Raw genomic sequence first — 26,384 nt, forward strand, 5'->3', positions numbered from 1 at the left:
ACCTCAAGAAGTTTAGCCACAAAAGGGAGGAGAGATACAGGGCAATAGTTAATGAATATGAATGGATCAAATGAGCTTTTGCAAAGATAGGTGAAACACAGGCACATTTTTAGGCGGTAGGGAAGCAGCCAGTAGGCAGGGGAAAATTGAAAATTAGTGAATCTAGAGAGGTGATAGGACAATTTTCTGGAGAAGATGAGATGCAATGGGATCACTCATACAAGTTGAAAGGCCACCTCTTCATATGAAGTAGGTGAAGAATGAGAGCGGCAGAAGGCGTCCATATGACTGATGAGAGACGAAAAGTAGGGGAGAAGAGGAAGCTCTAGAATGGCAGAATGTACACTACTTTTTTTGTCTAACAAAGGGGATTGTTCTCGCCTGTGGGAAGGACTTGAACTAAAGGGGAGGTGGAGCAGGGGGTCCTAACTGGAAATCCAGGAAAAACCTCAGGAATGTAAAAAAAGAGGGGAAAAGGGGGAAAGTTCTCCACCTTGGAGAGAAATTGGTTAGGGAGAGAGTAAAGTTTAAAAAGCCCACTCCGCAGACGGCCCTATGCAGTCTGGATCCACCTGACGTTGCTTTGAGAAATGTCAGTTTTGCGGCTGCTCTTTGACTGCACGTTTCATTCGGAGTACCGCCTCCTTGGTTTGTCTTTTCCTCTACCCCTTCCCCAGCTGCTAGTGTTTCCCTTCCTGAGATGACCTTATGCTTATTTTCTAGATGCCTTGTATTTATTTGTACGTGTCAATAGAATGTAAACTACTTGAGGGTAAGGGCTGTTTCTTTTTTGTCTTTATATCTCCAGTATTTAGCACAGAACCTGGCACATTTTAAAAAAAATTTTGGAACAACCTTTTGATTTCATTGGTATACAGAACTTCCAGCAAGGAAACACTCTATGAATGTGGATTTGCCCCTGCTCTGCAACTTAAAAGTTAAAGATTTCACAGACAGGGACCATGCAGTATAGGGGAGTATCCAACATGCCACATGGGCAATACTCCCAAGCCAGATTAAAATGTAATTGGGAAATATTTCACAAAGTAAACAAAATACACTAAAATAGAGATAACATCACATTTAAAAACTAAGTTAGCATGTGGTACCTCCGTTTCTATTGGAATTTGCAACCACTGGTGTAGAAGATAGAAAGATGGTTTTAGAGTCAGAAACACCTGGGAACAAAGCTCCCCTTTGACAATTCTCAGTACTTGACACATAGGAGATGCTTAATAAATGCTTGTTGATTGATTGATTGGAAATTAATGAGTCAAGGCTAAGTTTTCAGGAGCTGGAATCTCCTTTGGGGATGTATTCATAGATGCAAAGCAGATGCTCAAACTCATTTGTGTGTGCTCATGTGTGTTAGCTCCATGAACTTGCTGCATCCTAAATTTATTCTATTTGAGCCAGTGCTGTAAGGATTATTTGGGGGTTTTCCTTCCAGAATTTTGTTTTTTTCTTGTGGAGTTTTGTGTTAGCAAATTTTGGGGACATAGAAAAAGAGCCCTCTGTATATACTTGACTAGCCACTATATGGAGTTCCTTCCTTTGCCTGGTACAGACTCTATTGTGTCACAGTATTTTAGAGCTGGTAGAGACCCTAGTGATCAATACATCCAATCCTCTTAATTCAATGACTTCTGCCTAGGAGGCATCCCCCCTCTCTTCCTCTTGTCAATAATACAAGTTTTAACTTGGTTTTGTAGATGATGCTAGTGAGTTCCTGGAACTTCTTTAATTGCCTTTCTTGAGGTGGAGTGGAGGGAAGGAAGATTGGACCGTTCATGAGTCTGTCTAATAATGTCACTTTGTAGTCACAGGGCTTTTCTAGCCCTCCATTGGAGATTTGTTTAGGTTAATATTTATACTGAGAAATTTTGAGCCTAACCAGAGGAGTCAAATACGTGGGGGTCATTTGCAACTTGTAAGCACTCCCAAGCGGGTCTAAACAAGATTAAAATGTAATTCCCATTTGATTTTGATGCGGTGATATATCAATAAAAAAAGAAATACATGAGCAGGTTCAGTTTTATAAGAACACGTGGCCCACAGGGATCCTTGTGTATGGGTTAGTGGCCCCTATTTCTATTTGAGTTTGACTCCATTGCCCTGCATTAATAAAACCACAGATGCAGGCAATAAATAAGGAAGACAGTGGTAATACATCATGGTAGATGTGACTTGTTGCTCACTCAGATAAATCCACTGCATTTAATGAACATGGCACCAAAGAGACCCACAAAATGTCTTTCTGCAAAATAATAACTAAATGGGACCCAACACATGCAGGAACTTTGTATGCAGTGCTCCTAATTCAGATGCTTGCGGTTGTGCAAACTAAGGACAGTAAGTGTAGGATGGAGAGGAAAGCATGGCCATAAGGACATCCAATGAAGTCCAACAGCTCTCAGAAGAGGAAAACCCAACCTTTTCCGTGTGACATTTTACTCAACCTCAAGCCAGGCCTTCTGTTCAGCTGGCATCTGACTGAACATCATGTCAATGAGTAAGCAATGTGGACTAAACACTGGCCATGCTCAGAATCTTATACTTGTCATTTTGGAGGAGATAGAAAAGCAGTAGAGGACTTCAAGAAACTTTAGGAGTTTAAATAAAATTCTTCATAGAACTTATAAGCTGGGAAAGGATCTTAAGAAGCCATCTGGTGATCCATTGCCAGCCAAACCTCTGGCTGGCTCTCATATCACCATGTGAATGTATAATCATTTACTTTTGCTTGTTTATTTTGTGCCAATTATTTCCTTTTAAACCAGTGGTTCTAAACCATTTTTTTCAGTGTATCACAGATCTCTTTGGCACTCTGGTAAAACCTACAGACTCCTTCTCAGAATTATGTTTTTAAGAGCATAAAATATTGGGGCAGCTAGATGGCGCAGTGCATAAAGCACCGGCCCTGGACTCAGGAGGACCTGAGTTCAAATCTGGCCTCAGACCAAACACTTGACACTTATTAGCTGTGAGACCCTGGGCAAGTCCAGGCAACCCAGTTGCCTAAAAAAAAGCATAAATTAAAATACATAAGATATGAGATTATAAAAGAAATCATTTATGATGAAATATATTGATCAACACACTAAAAAACAAAACAGCGTTCTGGTCTCAGGTTAAAAACCTCTGCTTTAGGCCATCCCATCATTGAATTTTTCTCATTACAAAAAAACAAAAACAAACATAAAAAACAAATAAACATTTCATCAAAACCTACAGACACAACAGCCATGTCTGACAGTATATATCACAGTCCACATTGGAATCCAGCCTTTCTTCTGAGAGGTCATTGGAACATAGAAACATGGATCTGGAGATGGAAGGGACTTTGTTGTTGTTCAGTCGTGCCTGACTCTGTGACCCCATTTGGAGTTTTCTTGGCAAAGATATTGGAGTAGTTTGCCATTTCCTTCTCTAGCTCATTTTACAGATGAGGAAACTAAGGCAGAGTTAAGTTACTTGCCCAGGGTCAGCTAGTAAGTGTCTGAGGCTAGATTTGAACCCAGGAAGATGAGTCTTTCTAGCTCCAGGCCCAACACTCTATCCATTAAGCCACCTAGCTGCTAAAGAGACTTCAGAGGACACCAGTTCCAACCCCTCCCTTTACAGATGAGAAAATTGTGGCCAGGGGAGTTTAAGTGACTTGTCCAATATCACAGAGTTAGTAAATATCTAAAGCAAAGTTTGAACTCAGGTTCTGACTCCAGAGATAACATTCTCTTCATTTTTCACAATCTAATCTCCAAGACCAAGTTTGCTCATTGCAATGTATTTGGTAGCAGCCTGGTAGCACAGTGGATAGAGCACTAGACTTGGAGTCAGGAAGAATTGAGTTCAAATTCTGCCTCAGATAATAGCTGTGTGACCCTCATTAGCTTACATAAACCTCTTTCAACTTGTTGCTTCATCTGTAGAAAGGGAATAATAGCACCTACTTCAGAGAGTTGTTGTAAGTATCAAAGGAGATAATATATGTAAAGTAGTTGGCTAACATTAAGGTGCTATCTAAAAGTTAGCTATTATTATTACTATCTTGATTTTTCCCCCCTGTTCTACTTTCTTCAGACTGCTTCAGTTCATAGGAAACTGAGGCAAAGAGTGACTTGCCAAAATCACACAACTATAAATGATTCAGGTGGGATTTGAAACAAAGTTCTCATGACTCCAAGTCCAATCATGTACAAATCTTTCAGTATTTCTCCGAATTTTTCATATTTGCAATTTCTGGTAGAACATAACATAAATTGTTGCATTTGCATGCCACAATTGGCTCAGTTGTTTTCCAGTTAATAGGCAACCATTTGTTTCTTTATTTGGCATGGTTTCTATTTTGCCATATGTTATATTTTGGTGTTTTGTTCCCCTTTTATAGGATCCGATGTCTACCTTCTTCCAGTTTGGAGCTTCCATCCAGCAGCAAGCCACTATCATGATGAAAATCATGCAGGATTATGACTGGCATGTCTTCTCTGTGGTGACTACCACTTTTCCTGGCTACCGGGACTTCATAAGCTTCATCAAGACCACGGTAGACAACAGCTTTGTTGGCTGGGACATGCAGAATGTGATAACCCTGGATACTTCCTTTGGGGATGCCAAGACACAAATTCAGCTAAAGAAAATCCATTCCTCTGTCATCCTGCTTTACTGCTCTAAGGATGAAGCCGTTCTGATTCTGAGCGAGGCCCGCTCCCTAGGCCTGACGGGCTACGATTTCTTCTGGATTGTTCCAAATCTGGTTTCTGGCAACACAGAGCTCATCCCCAAAGAGTTTCCTTCAGGTCTCATTTCAGTCTCCTATGATGACTGGGATTACAGTTTGGAGGAGAGAGTAAGAGATGGGCTGGGGATTATCACCACTGCTGCCTCATCCATGTTGGAAAAGTATTCATTCATTCCTGAAGCCAAGACCAGCTGCTATGGACAGATAGAGAAACCTGAGCTCCCACTTCATACCCTACACAAGTAAGAGGGTGTCTTTTTATTTCCACATATGGATTGATGAGGTTTGGTTTGGAATATGAGTTTTTCCCTCCTTAGGTTAATTCTAAGCAGTAGAATGCCTTCTGGCACACCCTTTTTTTGGGAGGTGAGAGAGGGTAGGTGAGGAGAGAAGTGGCTTAGATGTAATTTTTAATCTACTTCAGGAATGTCCATTGAGCAAATTACCTTAATCATTGCAGAGTGGTAACATATCTATAGCTTTTACTCTTAGAAATATGTTCAAGTGACTTGCCCAGGGTCATGCTACTAGTATGTATATGTCAAAGGCAGGATTGGAACACAGATCTTGAATTTGAGGGTAGTCACGTTGCTTCTGACCATACCATTAATAATAATGACTCATATTTACTACTGTCCTCTACAAGGACAGTATATTTTATATAAATGATCTCATTTGATAATCATTGACATTTGTGAACCACTGTAAAGATTACGAAATATTTTACATAATTCTATCCTTTGAGCCTCACAGCAACCCTGTGAGAAAGGTGCTACTACTGTTATTGTTCCAATTTTATAGCTGTGGAAATAACCTCGGAGAAGGTAAGTGACTAGCCCATAGTCTCATAGCAAGTTTCAGAGGTAGAATCTCAACCCAGATCCTCCTGATTTCAGGTGTTATACTTAATTGACTATATCACATTGCCTTATCCTACGATAAGGAAATAATAATTATTATTAATATAATATTAATATATTAATAATATTAATTCATTAATTAATATTCATAAAATAATACATCCTATAATAAGGCAATAATGATACCTTTGAACTAGTGCCAAGATTCTTGGATCCACATTACAAATAAGGAAATGGAGGCAAAGTGGGGTTAAATAGCTTACCTAAGATAACCTAACTAATAAGTAGTGGAACTTCAACTTGAACCCAGATCATAAGGTCATAGATCTAGGAACCTGAGGGGCCATCTATTCCAACCTCCTCATTTTACAGATGAAGAAACTGAGGCCTACAAAAGTTAAGTGATTTGCCTAAGGTAACAGGTCATTGCCAGTGGTGACATTTGAATCCAGGTCCTCTGACATGGTCTAGAGTCACTTCTCTTTTTACTATGACTCACAGATCTGATTCAAAATATTTAACAGTACCTGGTTAGGATTTATCCTAGTCATCCCCTTTCATATGGCTATGTCTGTTCAAAGATTTAAACCAATATTTGTGGTTGGACTGGAGTTGGAGTCAGGATCACCAGGGTTAAAATATTGCCTCAGATACTAGTTATATGACTCCCTTACCCTTCATGTGTCTCAGTTACTCGTCTCTAAAATGAGGGAGTATGGTCTTTTCCATCTCTGTATTATCCTGTTATCCCATGAACCTCAGCCAATTAGCAATGTTTAGAGATGCTAAAAATGATCACTCTTAAAGGAGAAAACTCTGAGATTCCTCTTGTTCCTTTTATCTAGAGGCATTGTGTTCAAGGGAGCACAATAGCCATTTGTCATTTGGAGAGCACAGATGTTGTCATAAGCTCATCCTCAAACTTTCATTGAGTTTTAAATCTGTTACTCTTTAGTAATATTACCTAATGGACTCATTCTTTTGGGGAAGGGGGCTAGGCAATGGGGTTAAGTGACTTGCCCAGGGTCACACAGCTAATAAGTGTTATGTGTCTGAGGCTGGATTTGAACTCAGGTCCTCCTGAATCCAGGGCCAGTGCTCTTTCCACTGTGCCACCTAGCTGCCTCACTAATGGACTTATTTAAAATCAGAGTGGGGGGGGCGGGACTTACACTCCTTCATGCTTGAAATCACATGCTGGAAATGAAGTCATACATTTTAAAATTTTCACTGCCTTTTTTGTCTCTTTCTTTTCATGGTGACCTCCTTAAAGATCTTGTTTCCAATTGTCATTTTCTATATTCTAAATCATTTCCAAATTCTCAGGAAGTATGCTCAGATGAATTAAGGCCTGACACAGATACCCATGTGGAAGCACTGTTTCTACATCCAGCCAGACCCAAAGAGAAGCTGGACTAATGAGTTCTCTCTGCTGGTAATGAGACTTGCCTTACAGCTGGAATATTTGAAAATTTGCAATTTTGATAGAAACATTAGTCAATTTGCAGGCAATGGAAATATAATTTTTATGGGGGGAAAAGAAGCAGTGAGTGATGAATGGCTCCCTATTCAGATTTCTTCACAATTACCACCCATTGGCTCCTTCTCTGAAAAATACCTGCTGGTATGAAATCTGGCTATATTATTTCCAGAGGTTCTGCTTTTGAATGCAGTAATTTTATAAGTGGCATTTCAGTCCCACAGAAACAATATATCAAATGTTGTAAATCATCTCTCTGCACCAGTACTGAGTCTACTAAGTCAGCATTTATTGAAATATCACTCAGTCTGGAGATAACTGGTACCCACCCAGGAAATGCAGTTGGTTGGTAGCCAGGTGACCCTCTCTCTTGGGCTACTCAGTTGCAGTTGGTACATTGAATCTGGGCATGAAGATGGTTCTTTGCTCTGTCCAATAAAGGATGGAACCCATGCTTCCTCCCTGTTGACTTCAAGCTGAATAAGTTCCAGGGAAAGATGTTAAAAGGGCAGGGGGATGGAGTCGGGGTCAGGATTGAAGAATGCTGCAATTTGGTGATAGCCCAAGATAATTAGCACTCCTTAGTCTGGAGAATCAGAGACATTATGATCAAAGTTGATAAGATTATGAAGGAAGCACAGAAAGAGTGAACAGAAACTTAATCTAACTGGATTTCAGTATGTTAGGAGTAGAGGGTACGCCTTAAAGTCTGAAAGACGTACATTTAAAAAATATAAAAGAGACTTTAACTTTTCATCTCAAGGAGTAAACTTTAGGACTCACTGATAGAATGCTAATTTTTGCTCATATATACGATCACTTTAAGCTTTTCAAAGTTCATAGAATATTTTATTTGTTCCTCACAGAAACCTATGAGGTGGGCGTTCTTAGCATCCATATTTGACAGATGTGGAAACTGAGGTTCTGAGGGTTTAAATGACTTATCCAGAGCCTCATAGCTAATAAGCATTTGAGATAGGATTTGAATCCAGGGCAACCTGACTCCCAGACTAGTTCTCTGTCTACTATACCACACTACTTCTCATACCTAATAGCAAAGTAGTTCTGTGATAGACCATGAAAGGGAGCTGAAGCTGTCATGTTTTAGAGAAATGATTCTGGTCTCTGGAGGTGACATCGGGGTAAGAGGGAAAGCCGTGCCTTTTAACAAGATGTCCATTGGGGGGTTACCTGGACTTTGGGGGCAATATAATTTCTTGTATTCTCATGGAATTTGGATACAGTGTCCCGTCCTGCTCAGGGATGAAAATGGAAGCTAAAATTCTCCCTGGAAAGACCTGGAGATGAAATCACCATGGTCCAGTTCATATTCCTGGAGTTTTCACAACATCAAAGGGGGAAGGGGAGAAATGCGGATGAGGAGGAGATTGGGAAGGGGGAGAAGTTCTTTATGTTGAGTATTATGGATTTTACAAAAAGCACTTTGAAAAAAGCAGTCAGCAGTTTTTGAAGTTCAAAAATAGCTCAGCCGTATGACACAACACACTCCTTTCTACTGCAGTTATTAAACATCTGTTCTCCCGCCAAAGCACGGAGCATATCCATGGATAGCTTCCATTAATGTGAATGGAAGCTCTTACCTGCCATAACAGTACTGCACTCTGATGGAGCCTGTTCAGTTTGTCCAGAAAACTTGTCCATTTCATGAGTTGACAGGCCCTTGGTATGGATCCAAGCAAAGAGGAAAATTGCACAGACTCAGAACTACAAATAAAATCATTGTCCGTGTATAGCACTTTCCAATGTTTCTATTTAATATGGTTCAAGATAGCCAGATGTTTACCATCATATTGACCCACATACAGAAAAACCACTATATACATATCAGTCATGAAAGTTCACCATTCTCTCTCTCTCCCTCTCTCTCTCTTTCTCGTCTTCCCTCTGATTTGAAGAATTAGTGATAATAGAATGTCCAGAAACAGAACCTCCCCTGCCAGCTTAGCCCTCTGTAGAGAGCTTTGATTATGGTGTAGTGGAGGTGGGGTAGAGGTAGTGTTAAATGAAATATGGGGTATATCCATATTTTATGAAAAAGCCTAAGAAGATCTTTTAGGTTTTTCCTCATATTCTTCACTTTTGTGCATATAGATTTACAATGTGTATCACGGGCATTCTATTCTAAGTTGCTTATTCATCGCCACCACCATCATCATCATTAAAGAATGTTCATATAAACATCATTAGATAATGGTGATGATAATGACGCTGATGACACTATTTCAAGGATCTGTGATTTTATTAGTGTTGAGCTTCCCCTACCAACACAACACCATCAATAGGGGCAGCTAGGCAGAACAGTAGTTAGAGTTCTGGGCTTAGAATTAGGAAGTTCTGAGTTCAAAACCAAGACAATATACTTGTACTCCAGGGACACTACTTAGACATCTACTAGCTGTGTGATCTTGGCCAAGTTACTTAATCTCTGTTTACCTCAGTTTCCTCAACTATAAAATAAGGATAATAATAGCACCTACCTCTCAGTTATTATGAGGCTCAAATGAGATATTTGTAAAGCTCTTAGCATAATTTTTGGCATATAGTAGCTATATAAATCCTAATTCCTTCCTTCCTTCCTCCCTCCCTTCTCCCTTTCTTTCTTCCTAGAGAAGGGCATAAGGGTATGAAGAAGTAACATTGCTTTTCTATGGTCACACAGGTAGTAATTATCAGAGATGAAATTTGAACCCAGTTTATCCTGGCTTCAAGTACAGCACTCTCCACAGCATCAATACACACACATATACATACATATACACATATATTTTTTTTCTGTCTGGATCTGTGAGTTGTTTGGTTAAAGGGAACTGCTAATGTATTTATTTATACTAATTATTCCTTTTACCCAATGCAGGTCGGATCCTGTTCTTTGACTTAGGGCCTTTGAGAGGTTAAAGGACTATCCCAGAATCACACAAACAGCACGTGTCATAGGCACAGATCTTCCTGACTCTGAGATCAAATCTCACTCCACTTGTTGAATTGCCAGATAAGGTTTTTCAAAGAGCTATACTTATCTTATTACTTCTTTGATCATAGTTGCCTGGAATATTTAGTTCATCAATTCCACACTATCTTATAAGCTTACTTTTGACCTGCAGTTTTGTAACAGGAGGAAGGTTTGATACTGTCTGTTTCCTTATTTATAAAACTGGAATTATATACTTGTACGAAAGGGTTATTGTGAAGAAAGGCCAATGTAAACTTCAAAGCATTGTACAGTATATCCCAAAAGTCTTGGTGCAACTTTAAACATTTGGAGCTTAATTTATTTCTACAGGTCATACTGCATGAATCTGGGTAGTTATTATTACTTGTTATTCATTCTTGGTGGGTAGTTTTTTTTCTCTAAGTTTAGATTTAAGTATCGCTTGTCTTGCCAAGGTTGAAGTTAGTAGATGGTAGTAGTTATAGAAGAATAATTGTAGGACTCTTCCCAGACCAACATTCTCTTCATGGGTAAATGATTCTCTAGAGAGTTTCTCTAAATTTCAATCACAGAGAATTTTAAAAAAATAACTAGAAGAATTTTTGTTAGGCTCAAAGAAGGTGCTTAACATATCCTCATCGAATAGAGAGGTAGATACAAGATGAGGAAGAGAGGAATGGAAATATCCTCTCTTAAATGTCTTCCCTACTCTTGAGGAAATTGTGAGTTTCCCACTGGAGGAAAGTTAGCTGTCTTTTTGTGACTATAAGAAGAATTTCTTCTGGTTTAAAAATGTTCATTTTTATGAGTTTACATCACCTTAATTTCCACATATTTCCATGCTTCCTCCATCACTTATGGAGTCAACCCCATAACAAAGAATAAAAAAGCAAAGGGAAAGGGAGAAAGCAGTTGAGCATAAATAATCAACAAATCAACCAAGTCTAACACCAAACACAGTATTCTACATTCATAGTCCCTCACCTCTAGGGAAAAATACCGGAAGGTGCATTTTCTTATGTCTTCTTCAGGCATTCAGTTTGTTTTTGTTTTTATTTTTGTTTGTTTGTTTTTGTTCTTTCTATTTGCATTATTGTAGACACACACACACACACACACACACACACACAGATAGCTTTCCTGGTTCTGTTTATTTCTCTTAGCCTCAGTTTTTAAGTAACTCCTTGATGTAATTCAAGTTTCTGTCTTTAAGTAGCAATTTTGTGTAGGGGAAATAAAGCAAGATTTATAATCAAAGTACTAAGGTTTGAATCACAGTGCTATTATTAACTACCTATGTAACTTTGGGCAAGTCATGTAATATCTCTGGGCCTCAACTTCTTCATCTGTAAAAGGAGGTTGTTGGACTAGATGACCTCTAAACCAACCATTTTAAGCTCCTAGGTCTAAGCTAGCATCTTCTCCAGGTAAGAAAAAGAATTATATGGAGAAAATGATCAGATAAAAGGCATTTTAAAAGTCATGTCAATGCCATCCTGAAACTGTTTCAGGCTCTGTTTTCAACACAAGGTCATAGAAAAAAAAGTAACTGGTTTGCTTGACTTTTAGAAGGCAGAATTAAATTTGGTTGACTTGTTCTTATTTGATAATTGTTATCACTGTTGATTTTTTATTTGAAGGATGTCAGTTAAAAAAAAAAAACTTGCTTGGTTCAGTTCTCTGAGCTTGCTGGAACCAGTAAAAATTCCCTTGGGTAAATGTGATAACTCTTTGCAAATATTTATCTGTAGAATCTCAATTTGCTTGACAAATATGACTGATAATGGCATTAGGACCCCAAGAGGATGTCAGGCATCTAGGACATTGGAGGAGCTAGTGCTGTGTCTCACATTAGGACATGATACAATCTGGTCCCCAGCTTTGTGAGTGAAGAGCAGAACTGAGCCGCAAGATCAACTGGCGATCAGCCTGCTCAGAAACCCTTTGGGTGCGTGTGCTTTGAGGGCAGCCTGAGGATGTGTGTGGTGGTGGGGAGGGAGGGAGTAAGGACTGCAACACATCTCTGAATAAAAACCTTTCTTAGCATTCCTTTGGTGCCACAGACCAGTGAGAGGCTAGTCATCATCACTGTGGGTTGAGCTCTGAAGCAAGGACGATGACTTCACTTCATGATTGGTTCCATTTATTTCTGCTCTTCTGGAACAGCGCCCTCCCTCTTTTGGCTGTTGATCAAAAAGACCATATGCCAAGCTAGCAATGCAAGTCAATCACTCCCAATTATTGAATGAATGCTGCAACATATTACAGCATCCCAATACTAGGAAACTTGAAAGGCTCAAAGGTGACTTGAAATGAACTCTGGGTGAAAGGCCAGTTAGAGTATTTTGGGATCATGTGCTAAGCATAATTACTACCCAAGTGTGATGGGACAGAAACTGAGGAGTCTAACTTCTTGAAATGGTGTATATCTGTGCAGAAGTCTGATCTGTTTTCCCCTGGCAATGAACACATGAAAAACTTCACTTTTGATACTTTATTCTCAAGGGATGGTTAGCTTGCATCAGTAAATTACTGTGTGCTCTGTTCTCATGTAAAGACAGAATGAATTGATGATGTTTCCCCCCTTCCTAGGGGGGCTGGAAAGTCACTCCAGTGGAATATAAGCCCCTTGAGGACAAAGAACATGCTTTGTTTTATTATTATTTGCTTTAAACATTTTATGGTCCCTTGCATACGGTAAGTGCTTAATGAAGAATTTATTTGGAGTTGGTTGGCTATTTAGAGTGTAGCATAATGCAAAAAGCACTGACTTTGAAGTCAGAGGACCTGGGGTCATATCATATCCTGCCTCTGACCCTTACTACCCATATAACCTTGAGCAAGTTCCATAAACACCCTGGGTTCCAGTATCTTCTTCTGTCAAATGAGAGGATTGTACCAAATGGCTTTGAAGAATGTGTAGAGGATGTATAATTGGACAAAGAACTGGAAGAAATCCCCCAATTTCAACCCAACTTCGGGAGACATCACTGTTCTGATGTTCTTTCAGTTCTATATCTATGATCCTATAGTATCAAAATCCACATTTTTTTAGACATTTATTAGAAAGAAGTTCATTTTTCTAACATTAGTTATTTGTTGTTTTTCAGTCAGTTCTGACTCTTGGTGACCCCATTTGGGATTTTCTTGGCAAATACTGGTATAGTTTGCCATTTCCTTCTTCAGCTCATTTCACAGAAGAGGAACTGAGGAAAACAGGGTTAATTGACTTACCTAGGGTCATACAGTTAGTAAGTGTCTGAGGCCAGATTTGAACTCATGAATATGAGCCTTCCTGACTCCAGACTTGATGCTCTATCCGCTTCAACACCTAGCTGCCCAATGAAATTAGATACAAGAAATATTTAAACATTTCCACAGAATAGGGTTGTTGTTCTTCAATTATTTAGTCACGTCTGACTCTTTGTGGCCCCATGGACCATAGCACACCAGGCCCCTCAATCCTCCACTATCACAGAATAGTAGTTATTTCCTAATGATGAGAATTAACAGCCAAGAAATGTTTGTTAACCCTACATTCAAGGCAGTATCCCAGATATTCTAGGAGATAAAAAGAAATGTAAAACATGATCTCTGTCCTCCGAGAACTCACAATTTAGTTGAGTTAGGTAGATGAGCCGTACATGCATGAAAAATTAAATAATGATATAATAATTAGGTTTGAACCTAAGATAGCAATGCAATTGCTATCACCTGATAAAATTCCAAATGAAAAATAGGTAGTAAGTCCATGAATTTAAGGAGAGTGATCATTATGGACTAGAATAGTATGAGCTGACATCAATGAAGATGCAGGGCTCGAGCCATAGCTTGAAGAATGTGTAGAGTATGCATAATTGGACAAGGAATCAGAAGAAATTCCCCAATTTCAACCCAACTCTGGGAAACATCATTGTTCATGTCAAAAAATCAAACCAAAACAAACCCGAGCATCAACAGTAAGACAAAGGAACCATTTGAACTAGAAGGCAGTTGCAGCGTATACAGCATAATTACTTTTTAGGAAGCTCTTGGAGAAGAATGGGGAGGTCAGGTGCCCAAGCACTCATTTATATCCAATATGCCCTTTGGCTGCTTTCCTTGAAGTTTTGATGTCTGGCATGGTCTCTGATATATAATGCAGATGCCCTCAAGTGGTTAGCTCTTTATCTGAGAATTGAGGGAAGATTTTTCTTTAGGTTAGAACTCTAGATGACCAGAACTGCCTTCCGCAACTTATCTTTTCCTCATGTTCATTTCCCCCTCCTTTTCCTGTATCCAGTATCTGGATATTGACTGTCTGCTTTTATTGTTGTTCAGTCATGTCCAACTCTTCATCACCCCATTTGGGGTTTTCTTGGCAAAGATACTGGAGTGGTTGGCCATTCCCTTCTCCAGCTCATTTTACAGATGAGGAAATGGAGGCAAATAGGCTTAAGTGACTTTCTCAGAGTCACACAGCTAGTAAGTGTTGGAGGCCAGATTTGAACCTCAGGAAGATGAAACTTCCTGATTCCAGGCCTGGTGCTCCATCCACTGCACCACCTAGCTGCCCCCATTGAATGTCTGTACTTGTGGAAAAATCATCATTCTAGACCAGAAAAATCTCCAAGTGCCTGTGAGTCTGGCATGTATTCCGAAGATGCTAGACTGGTGGGCATACCCTGGCTATGCAAACTGAATTTGACATGTGAGCTAGAACCAGACTATATTTTCTACTGGCACTGAAATCTGATGCATAACCCAAAGGATCCATTGATGGTCCACATGCTGCTGCCCTATCACCAACCACCAATTTGCTAGGGATTGGATTCATTTGGTTAAGTTCTGTCAAAACAAAGGAAGTAAACAAATACTGTTCAGTTTCCTGCATGTTAGAGTGGGTTTTTCTCTTGAATGTCAAAGCCAGGACAAAGCATTCTTTGAGTTTCTCAAGTAATTAAATTAAGTTAAATTAAACCAGCAAGCATGTATTAAGTACCTGCTGTGTGCCAGGCACTGAGAATATAAACTAAAAACCAAACAAAAAACCTAGCTCCTGCCCTGAGGAGTTGGGGACTCTCTGCATGAGGAAAGGAGTAGAACCAATGTATAAAAAAGATAAATACAAAACCCTGCAAAATCTCTATGTATATGTATGTATCTGTCTGTCTGTCTGTCTGTCTGTCTCCCATTTGAGGAACAGTTTTAATAACTAGGGAAATCAAAGAACTCCTCTTATGATCCCTTGTTTCCTATAAAATTCTGGTCAAATTACACCTTCTAAGGGAAGCCTTTCCTGATACCTCCACCTTGTACTGCTGGCTCACCAAAATATATTTTGCACTTGGTTTGTATGTATTATTTATGTATATCTCTTACAGAATGTAAGCTTTCTGAGAACAATTACTTTTTCATTTGATCTTTGCATCCTTACCACATTGCTTGTCACACAGTAGGAACATCATATTACGGATTGACTAATCAATTAGGAAATACCTCTTGTAGAAGACGGCAGCTGAGGTGAGCCTTGAAGGTAGTTAGGGGTCCTCAGAGGTAGAAGTGAAGAGAGAGAGCATTCCAGGAATGGAGGACAAAGACATAAAGGTGAGAGATAGAAAGTTAAGTTCAGGAAATACCAAGTAGACCTGTTTGGCTGAAATGTAAAGGGCATGTGTGATGTGCATCTCAAGGCAGAGTAGAATCTATAATTAGCTTGGGGAGTAAGGTTATAGTCAGACTGTAAAAGATTTTAAGTGTCAGACATATGGGCTATTATTATTATAACACAAGAACTTGGTATTAAGTAATGGATGGGGATGTTTCTTAGGCTAAATTTCTAGTGCAAAATTGAATTTAGGATTGTGAGATTCTTTATTCATTAAATCTGTCATTTATTAGGGATTAAATGGATCCACCACACTGTATTAGGCACAGTAGGGAATATAAAGAAAACAGGAAGTAGAATATCTACTGTCAGTGAGTTTATAGCTTAATTAAGAGATCTTAAAGATAGATGTGGCATAACCAAATGTAACACCGGGAGCTGATCAAGTATGAGGGGGAAGCAGCCCCAGTTCTTTCAGATGGAATAAATAAAGGACTATGAAAGTCTCATTATTAACTCCTTTAGTTCTGGTTAGCGCCTCTGCTTCTAGAGGGTATTTGTTTTCAGTGGTATTTTTTAGTATTGGCTTAGAGCATACCATATCAGAGATTACTGTGGGTTGGAACAGTGTAGGAAGACTTCATGGGAGAAGCAACTCTTGACTGACGCTTTGAAAAATAAGTAAGATTTGTACAGGTGGACAAGGAAATGGGGAAAATTCTGTGACTTCAACTGAACTATGAGAAACATCTATTGGTGAGAAAGAGAGAGACAGAGATAGACAGAGACAGGCAGACAGAGACAGGCAGACAGAGACAGAGAGGGAAGAGAGAGGGAGAGAGAAAGATAGACAGAGACAGAGACAAGACAGAGAGAGCATTTTAATTAAAAGTCAACAGAAGATTTTTACAGCATGATTATTTTCTAGTAGCATTTGGATCAGGGTAGGAAGCAACCTGTACCATGTCCTAGCTTCTCCACAAGCCTAATCAACCTAGCGTTTATCAGTATTGTTAACTTTATTCTCTTTCATCAGGCAGCAATGGAAAGGTTTGGATTTGTAGAGTTAAAACACAGACACAGACACAGACACAGACACACACACACACACACACACACACACAAACACCTTCAGGATTTCTCACTTTTGTGCCTTCAATTCACACTACTCCTTCAACCTAAAATGCCCTCACCACCCTCCCCAACCTGTCCAAGTTCCTGCATATTATTCAAGACCCAGCTCAAATGTTGTATTTTCCATGAAGTCTTCCCTGATTATCCCAACAGGAAATGATCCATGACCTATCTTGGCACTTTTAACTTTCCCTGAACTAACTTGGTTTTCTTCTCATGTCACTCTGATACTTCACTATGTTTATTTAGTTATTGTTATTCATGCCATATCTTCTTGTAGACTCATTGAGGCAGGGACCATGTTTTATCCTTCTTGTATCTTCTAGAATATCTTTAGTGCAGTAGGTATTTATACATATTTGTTGAATGAAATTAAATAAATGAAAAAATATAAATTAGATACAAGAAGTGCTTGGTGACAAGATTAAGAGGTTTTGAGATGTATAGTAAGGGACACGAGGGAACTCACAGGAAATGCCTTCTGTTTAATTAGTGAAGTTATATGAGGAAATAAAGGAACTAGAGGGAGGAAACAATTAGGAACCATAGAGGGAGAAACAGAAATATTTATGTCCTTGAATAAGAATATAGACCAACTGGGCAGAAAGAAAAAGAGAAAAAAAAATGAGTTAAGGAAACAGATTGCAAGCCTGGAACAGAGGTGTGGCACAGGAATGATGGGGGACCTTATTTGGAAATCCAATGAAGCTCTTTCTGCCTTAAGTAGTATTTGGTAACTTCTTGACTTGCCTTAATGATGATTTCATCTTTCAAAAAGCAGAGAAAACAACAAAGGTAAATTCTATTCTATATAAGGTTCTTTCTAAAAGGGAAGAACCAGTTGTTGAAATGGAAATTTTGGGAGCTTTGATGGGTAAGTGGTCATGACCTCTCAGAGCTTATCTTAGATAAAAAGGAAAGCTGGGAATTATGTACCCTGGATTTTAGGAGAGGGATTTCCAAGTCTTCAGAAAAAGGATGGTTGGATACCATCTATAGGGATAGTTAGACTATTAGGGATGAGAATATCTTAAGAATGAAATTTTGTCCACTAGATGGATACATGCCTGTAGACACTATTATTAGAGGGGCTAAGGCTGTAGGATTCTCTGAGTTTGGGTATTTTGAGGTACAATGGGTCTAAAGCTGGTTTGATATATTCACTAATTCTGGCACCATTACTGTAAACCACTAGGAGTCAGGGGGCCACCAGACTGCCACTTGCTTCCACTTGTGGGGAGGGGATATTCAGTCTGTTTCCCCCCTCCATTAACCATTATTATTTGAGCTTTATTATTGGCATTGCCAGCATTAAGCCACCTAAGACCAAAGGAGAATGGTCATTAAAGTGGTAAGTGGGACAACTTTGGTAGGAGTTCCACAGGAATAGTAGAAGACAAGAACCCAGACTTAGTAACTTACTTTGGATCATTGTTTAGATTTTGATGCTTTAGAATGAGTGTAAACAACAATTATTTTCTGTTCTGGCCAGAAACTTTGAGGATCTTCCCCTCCCAGATTGATTTTTTGTGATGGTAAATTAGGCCATCTTTTGTCTCAATTCCTACTTAGCCCTTAGTCATTGAATAGACATTGTCTCAGAGAAACTGAGGCTTGAGAAAGAACTTAATTTAGAAAGGCCAAGGTCATCCACTGTATCCTGGGCCATTGACACTCATCTTGACTTTTTTCTTGCCATTGGACTTGGATGGCTCTGGAGGAGAGAATTAAGCTGATGACTTCATACAACTCTACCTCACTTAGATCCAATTCATGCATAAGTCAAGACATCACCCTTGTGACATCATTGGTCCTCTTGGAGATCAAAAGATGAACACAACAACATCTATAACATGTCTCCTCTGCTATATGTATTTCTGAGGTAGACCCATAAATATTAACATTATAGAAAGAGTTAAAAAAGCTAGTGATGTGAAATACATTAATTCTCACCATGGCCAAGATGAAAAAATAAAAGAAAAGAGAATAAGAGGAAAGCCAAGATTTACATCTGGTATTGGGTGAATGCCAGACTATAATGTACTGTCTTTCTTGATAGTTAAGTCATTTGATTCATATATATCAGAGGAAACTGAACCATTGGCAAATATCCTTTGTTAGGTATGGGGGAAAAACCCATGTACCCTGAACCCAGGTGTAACTTTTGGATTGAATAAATCTCCTATTTTCCAAAAAGTGTTTTTCTTAAATGTGGGCGCAAGGCCAGAAATGGGTAAATTGTGACACAGGCAGTTTGGCTTTGAAGCCAGTACGCTGTCCCTACTCATTCTCTTCCCCTCTCCATTTCCACCCTCTTCCAGTGCCTCCATGCTCCCTTCTGTTTGTCCAAACTGTCCTAGCCTGTTTCTTCCTGGATCTGACCTCTCTGGTGTTTCTCCTTCTCTAAGCTTTCTCTATCCTCTCTTCACCCTTTTCCAGTCCCTCTCCTCTCATCATTTTATTGAGGGACAAATGAGATGATAAATAGGAAAGGACTTTGTAAATTATAAAACATTGTGTATATGTGAATGAGAGACAGTGTGGTGTGATCAAAAGAGAACTGGTCCTGGGGCCCAGAAGACCTGGGTTCAAGTTCTACCTGTGATAAATATTGGCTTAGTGGGACCCTGGGCAACTTATTTAACCTCTCAGTGCTCGAGGCTACTCTCTAAGAGTATATACATTACAGTAGTTTCCCAATCAGGGAATTTCCTAGGCCTATGAAATCATAGTCCAGACTCTATCTGCAGGTAAAATAGTACAAATAATATGACACAGGCAGGGAAGATATTTTTATCCCCATTTTACAGATAAGGAAATTGAGACTAAAAGAGTTTATGTCATGGAGTCCATAAATGATAGGGCCAGGGTTTAGGGAGTTTAGCCTGGAGAACAGAAGACTTCAACTTGGGTGGGTGTGGGGAGTGGAGACTTTGTGTATAGAATATATTTAATAAATATGTTTTGAATTAAATTGATATGGTAGTTGTCTTCAAGTATTTGAAAGGCTTTTGCATGGAGAAAGATCAGATTGGTCCTGCTCAGTACCAGAGAAGAAAACGAGGAATAATAATGGAGCGCATTTAGATTTGTGGTAAAGAATAAAACATTCCTAACAATCAGAGCTCTTCACAGAGATATTTGGCCACCTTTCTGGGGAGTGAGTTTCCATTAATTTGAAGTATTCAAGCAAAAGATTGCTGGTCACTTGGGCATGTGGTTCAATGGAAATAGCATTGATTCTGGGGCCAGGATAGTTGAGCTCCCAGACTGTTTCCTTTGCTTACGGTCCATATAGGCTTACGCATGTTACATAATTTTTCTGGGCCTCAGTGTCCTCATCTGGAAAAAAGAGGCAGTTGGGTTAAATAGCCTCTGAGGTCCCTTCCAGTTTTAGATCTAATAATAACACCTAGCACTTCTATAGTTCTTTAAAGATTGTAAATTCTTACTACAACCCTAGAAGATTGGAGTTCTTTTTATACCCATTTTATAAATGATGAAACAGAAGCACAGAGAGCTTAAATGATTGGCCTAGGTTCCCCAGCTAGTAAGTGTCCAAGGCAGGATTTGAACTCTGTACTCCTGACTCCAAGTCTTACATGTTGTCCACTGTGCCACCTAGTTGCCTTTGAGAATCTGTGATCCTTATGTTCCAAAGGGGCCACAACTTAGATCCTATGAATCTGTGATTGAATCCTAGTCTTCCTTCCAGCCTAGTACTCTTTCTATTTCATTCATAAGTGGATTATGCTTCTGTCTACTCTGCCTGTGCTTAAGGAATGGTGTCTTTGCATTGGTCATAATATTTTCAGAGTGGTTAGGGTACTGGGGAATTGGAAAGAAAAGTTGCCCAATAGATACACCTATATAGTAGTACTGTCTGAAGTATTTTTTTTTTGGATGGGCAATGGGGTTAGGTGACTAGCCCAGGATCACACAGCTAGTAAGTGTTATGTGTCTGAGGCCAAATTTGAACGCAGGTCCTCCTGAATCCAGGGCCAGTGCTCTATCCACTGCACCACGTAGCTGCCCCCTGAAGTATTTTTAATCATTGCATTTTTTTCTAGCTCTCTAAGACTTTTTTTTTTAGGTTAAGAGCACATTTTGGAGTGGAAAAACTAATCAATGAAAAAGTAGAATGAAATGTGGAGATGGTAGCAGGATTTGGGCAAAGAGTAGAAAGAAAGTAAGAATAAGGTCAGAGGATAAAGATATTAGTACTGGTATTAATTTAATCAAGAAAGAGTAATAATATATATATGCATATATATTTATATAAACATGCTATACATATGCATATGTTTATACACATACATATAGTCAGTTACCCCAAAAGCTTTAGTGAAATTTTAAGTTTTAATAATTTTATATAATACATTATATTCTCTGTATATATGTACAAATATGTGTTTATATCTATATCTTGCCAAAAGTTGCTTTTCTGCAGGAATTAATCAAGTAATATCAAAGCTGGAAATAAGTGCAGAGTTTTTGAAGGACAGTAGCAATGACTCTTCCTTTCTAGTGTCCTTTCTATATTGCAAAAGACTCATCATTTTAATCAGGGGCTCTCCTATTTAATACAACCCCCTTCCCGACTATTTCATGATTAAAGATAAAGTTTCTCTCTAGAAGGATCTGGATAATCATATATCTATCCAAGAAAATTCATGGATTAGAAGAATGCAATATGTGATGGGTGGTGGTAGAGTGTGTGTGTGTGTATGTGTGTGTGTGTGTGTGTCTATGTGTGTGTGTACAGCAGTCTCTTATAGCTTTGTGAGTTGAATTCATCTATCTCAGATAGCCTGTAGCAATGAAAGGTAGCATCACCTGACATTTCCTCTTCTGTACACTAGATGTCTCTATTGATTCATAGCAGCATAGCTGAAGGCAAATTTTGCTTGTAATTTCAATGAAGTAACTCTTAAAAACACTTGATCTGAAACTCAGATTTTGGCCTTGGGAACCCCAAAGGGCCCTGCCTCTATCATGACAAAGCTACAGTGGAAAAAAAGGAAGAAAATGAAAACCTACTTAGAAAGAGCTACAAAATAAGAGGAGTGTGTAAACCAAAATGTCATTGAAAGTCACAACACTGAACCCTTTATCCTTGAGAAAGAAATCAGTTATCTCCTGATTGTGACAGCCATTTTCTCTGCTTTTTTTTTCTCTGGAAACAAGTATGGTATCATAGAGAAAATCAGTGAACTTGGAGTCAGACAATCTGGGTTCACGTCCCAACTCTGCCATCTCATAACTATTTGAGGATGAACAAATTACTTTGCCCCATTTCAACAATGAGGTCTCTCCCATCTCTAATACTGTACCAGTCATAGAAGCACATTTATTTTATGTAAAAGTCAGATTTAGCCACAGTGCCTTATTGCTGCCAGTTATTCCCTCTATAGGTCAGAAAATAATATAATCATAGATTTGGTGCTGGAAGGAATCATACAGATCATTGAAATTAACCCTCCCACTTTACAGATGAGAAAATGGAGGGAAGGGGAGGATTTGAATGCTGGTCTTCCTTTTGGCTCCAAGTTAGATCAGCAATCTTTTGTCTTTTTTTCCCCTTTGACAAAATAATGAATATTCATCAAAAGCACAAAAGAATAATAAAGAGCCTTACACCTTACCTATAACAACACAACAAATGGAAGGAATGGAAAAGAAAATAATTACCAAATTCAGCTTTGTATGTAAAATCATAATGCACGTAACCATATTCATGAGTCACTGGATGCTAATTGGTACATCTGAAAAATGTCAGTAAAATCATGATCACGATTTATGTAGATTTTGTTTATAAAATGCGTTTTCAAGGATATGTATTGGCAGATGAGGGGTGGATTCTGTCTTATCGCAAAATCAGAGATAACGATCTGCTTGAGTGTCTTACACTGGTATTCATGAAATTGTAAGAGGCTTAGCAGAAGGAGGCTTCATGGAAAGGACTTAGATAAGGCTTACACAGAATGTGGAGTCTCAGCACTTCTTTCACTGAACCTCAGTACCTCTAAAGATGAGAGGCACAGAGTGAACAAGAGAAGCACCGACTCAGCCTCCTCAGGGACGGAATGAAGCTGCTGTTTGCTTTTTATTTTATCTTATTGTAGCACTTCCCATGTCCTAAGTATTAGGCCAACGAAGCTAAAAAAAAAAAATTAGTGACCACCTATCAGTTGTAGTGGTGTTGTCTACACTAGAAGTTGCCAAACACTTGAGTTTGTGGGCTTCCTGAAACACTCTGATGGGGCCTGAACTTTATTAAAATGTAATTGGAAAATATTTAACAAAATAAATAAAATACAATAAAGCAGTTTTCATTGTATCTATCTTTTTTGTTTTTGGAGGCAATTGGGGTTGTGACTTGCTCAGGGTCAAACAGCTAGTAAGTGTTTGAGGTTGGATTTGAACTTGGCTTTTTCTGACTCTAGGGCTGGTGTTCTACCTACAGCACCACTTAGCTGCCCCTCCATTATGTTTTAAAACTAAGTCAATAGGCAACCTTCAGGGATCCTTATGTTGACATTACAGGTCCTTGTTTGTATTTGAGTTTAACACCTCCAGTCTATATAACCAAAATAAAGTGAGTATTTATGTCCTTGGGAGAGTTGTGTTGCTAAATGTTTAACAACCAGCCAACAACAACAACAAAAACAACAAAGACATGACACAATTTTAAGTTGAATCTGCATTATTACCATTTTGTCCATCACTTTCTCAAGTCTAGACAATCAACAAAACAATAAATCAAGCCCTGATTTCTAGCCATTGGCCAATTTCCCAAGGTGTGAATGCTTACCCTGAAGAGCAACCCTGCTTTTGGCAATTAGATAAATTCCCAAGCCATAGCTGGTAGATTAAAAGAGGTCTTTGTTTGATTGAATGAGCCAGATCAGTTGTCTACTCTCATCAAAATCATATAGGTGATTGTGCAACACTCTGTCTATGTAGATAGTTGCATCAAATTGTTGTTTGTAGTTTGCTTTAGACTTCGAACTTCATAGAGTGTCTGAGTTGGAATGGATCTGAGATACTACCTGGTTCAACTCCCTTATTTTACATTTTGGGATACCAACTTCTTGACTTCATTGTGTGTGCTGGTTATTCCTATTTCCCTTTTCATTTAACTTTGTTTCTCACTGCAGTGCTTTTTGCCCAACTTATTAAGAATTTTGCATATTCAATAGAATGTAAATAAATGATAGCATATGTGCTTCCCTGCATGTGGAGGGTATTGCTGTTGGCTGCTTTGCCTCTTAGCTCACTTTTTTTTTTCCAGAATGAGGACTTGGTTTTGGATCCATCTTTAATTATGGCCAACTCCAGTTGGCTTTCTGTCTATAAACCTTCAGGCATGTTCCCTCTTGGGGACATCCGTCCTCTCAGATGAGTTTGATTTTATTGGCTGGGCAGATTTGCTCTGGCTCTAGAACCCTGGTGTTGGAAATCCATTCCTGCTCTTTGGCACAGTGTGTAGCAGAGAGATTTTAAGCTATGCCTCCATCCAGAAACTGGTTATGTTGCTAAAAGCAGGTGCAGACATGACATGCATGTAGCAGTTGGAATAGTGACTCTATAGTTTCTTGCAGCTCTTTGGCTTAGCCTGAAGCACAAGCCTTATTAGTGCCAGGCTATCAGCTCACCAAATGATGCCCTGACTATATTGTTACGGTCTCTAGTTCTTTGTTGATTCATCTGCTAAGTTTGTCAGGGAAAGTTTTGGAAACAAGCAGTCCTATGAGATTGTATTCACTTCAGTGATTTTTCTGCCAAAGTTAGAAATAATAAGAAACTCCATTTTTCTGATAACTTTACTTTTTTTGGGGGGAACTAATTGAACCCACCTGCAAAAAAAGGAGGTGGCCAGTTAAAGTTCAATTCAATACAATAAATAAACATTGGCTAATCTTCTACCATGTGATATTGGAGGCAGCATGTCACAGTGGAAAGAGGTTGGCTTCAGAGTCAGGAAGATCTGGGTTTAGGTTGTGCCTTTGACCCATATTAACTGGTATGGACAAGTCATTTGATTATACTAACTATATACATACTAAACATGGACAAGTCACTCTCTGATCCAGGGAACTTATAGAGATTATGCTACAATTACCCATTGATATTGGTGGAAGAGATTTCCATGTTGAGAGTTGCTCCCCATACCAGCAAAATCACAGCTCTGGACTGACAAATAAACAAACCTTTGCTCAAAGTCCTAGTGATATAAGGATAAATATGAAAAATGCCCTGCTCTCAAGGAACCTTTCCAAAAATGAAAAAAAAAAATAACAGTATCTCTTTGATTAAATAGTCCATGTCTAAAAGTTTTCTCTTACCAACCTCTTATGTGTCTCCCCTCCTATATAACTCTTCCAAAGAGGTAAGTCTTCACTTTGCTCTCCTTGTGTAGACCAGAGGTGTCAAATTCTCTGTCTGCTGCATGAGATCAGCAAAACTCTCACATAGCCACCAGAACCAGATTAAAATCTAATTGGGAAATGTTGAACAAAATAAAGCTACCAATACAACAAAGATAATATAAATTTGTGGTTTTAAAAAGTCAATATGCAGGCAGCAGGGATCCCTTTTTATTAAAGTTTGATACCGCTGGTATAGACAATACCACTACAACTGAATGCTGGTCTCTTGCCTTTCTTAGATTCACCAACAGTGGTAAGACAATAAATATCCCCATAGCTGGCATCCTGCTTTGCACTATGGGTTAAGTTCTTGGCCTAAAACTTAGAACATGAGAAGACTTCCAACAAGATTAAGTAACAGATAAATCTTCATGTTCTCCCATAGGAGATTGAGATGGTACTTCTCTTCTGAAATCTGCTTCTTATCGTTAGAGGAACGGCTTCAATGCGGGGAAAAAGCACTGGGATTTCTCAGCCTGTGTAAGCCTTGTCCAAGTGCTTTCCATAAGTGTTCTGTAAAGAACCTGGTCAAAACTGTTGCTGAGTTTTTCATGACTTAGCTAGGCTTGTCTTTTAATCTTAGAAATAAATTCCACCAACAAGCCAGTATGTAAAGACCTTCCAACTTAATGAGGCCAGCTAGAGCTTGTACTCTACTGACATGACTTTCAAGAGCCCAGGGTCTGCTCTTTGATTTAGCAATACTACTACTAGGTCTGTATCCCAAGGAGATCATAAAAAAGGGACCTACATGTGCAAAAATGTTTACAGCAGCTCTTTTCATGGTGGCAAAATGTTGGAATTTGAACAGATGCCCATCAATTGAGGAAGGGCTGAACAAGGTGTGGTACGCGAATGTAATGGAATATTATTGTGCTATAAGAAACAACGAACAGGCAGATTTCAGAAAAATCTGGAAAGACTTGTACGAACTGACGTAAAGTGCAATGAGCAGAACCAGGAAAACATTGTACACAGTATCAGCAACACTGTGTGATGATCAACTACGAATGACTCAGCTTTTCTCAGTAACACAATGATCCAGGACAAGTCCAAAGCACTCATGAAGGAAAATACTATCCATATCTAGATAAAGAACCGATGGACTCTAAATGTAGACCAAAGCATATATTTTTCACTCTTTTCTTTTTTGTGTTTTTCTTTCTTTTGATCTGTTTCTTCTTTCACAACTGTGACTAATAT

The 26,384-nt window shown here is 38.9% G+C and overlaps 1 protein-coding gene across 1 annotated transcript in view; it reads left to right on the forward strand.

Moving 5' to 3' along the window:
* The window catches only part of GRIN2A (glutamate ionotropic receptor NMDA type subunit 2A), a 466,205-nt gene that overhangs the window by 286,143 nt on the left and 153,678 nt on the right, over positions 1 to 26,384 (forward strand). The window contains exon 2 of the mRNA XM_027839475.1: positions 4,388 to 4,980. Within this exon, the coding sequence (XP_027695276.1) occupies positions 4,388 to 4,980 (593 nt within the window). The remainder of the gene's footprint in view (positions 1 to 4,387; positions 4,981 to 26,384) is intronic.

The sequence above is a fragment of the Vombatus ursinus genome, unplaced genomic scaffold (assembly GCF_900497805.2).
Source record: "Vombatus ursinus unplaced genomic scaffold, bare-nosed wombat genome assembly UNPS02014832.1, whole genome shotgun sequence".
NCBI classification, from domain to species: domain Eukaryota; kingdom Metazoa; phylum Chordata; class Mammalia; order Diprotodontia; family Vombatidae; genus Vombatus; species Vombatus ursinus.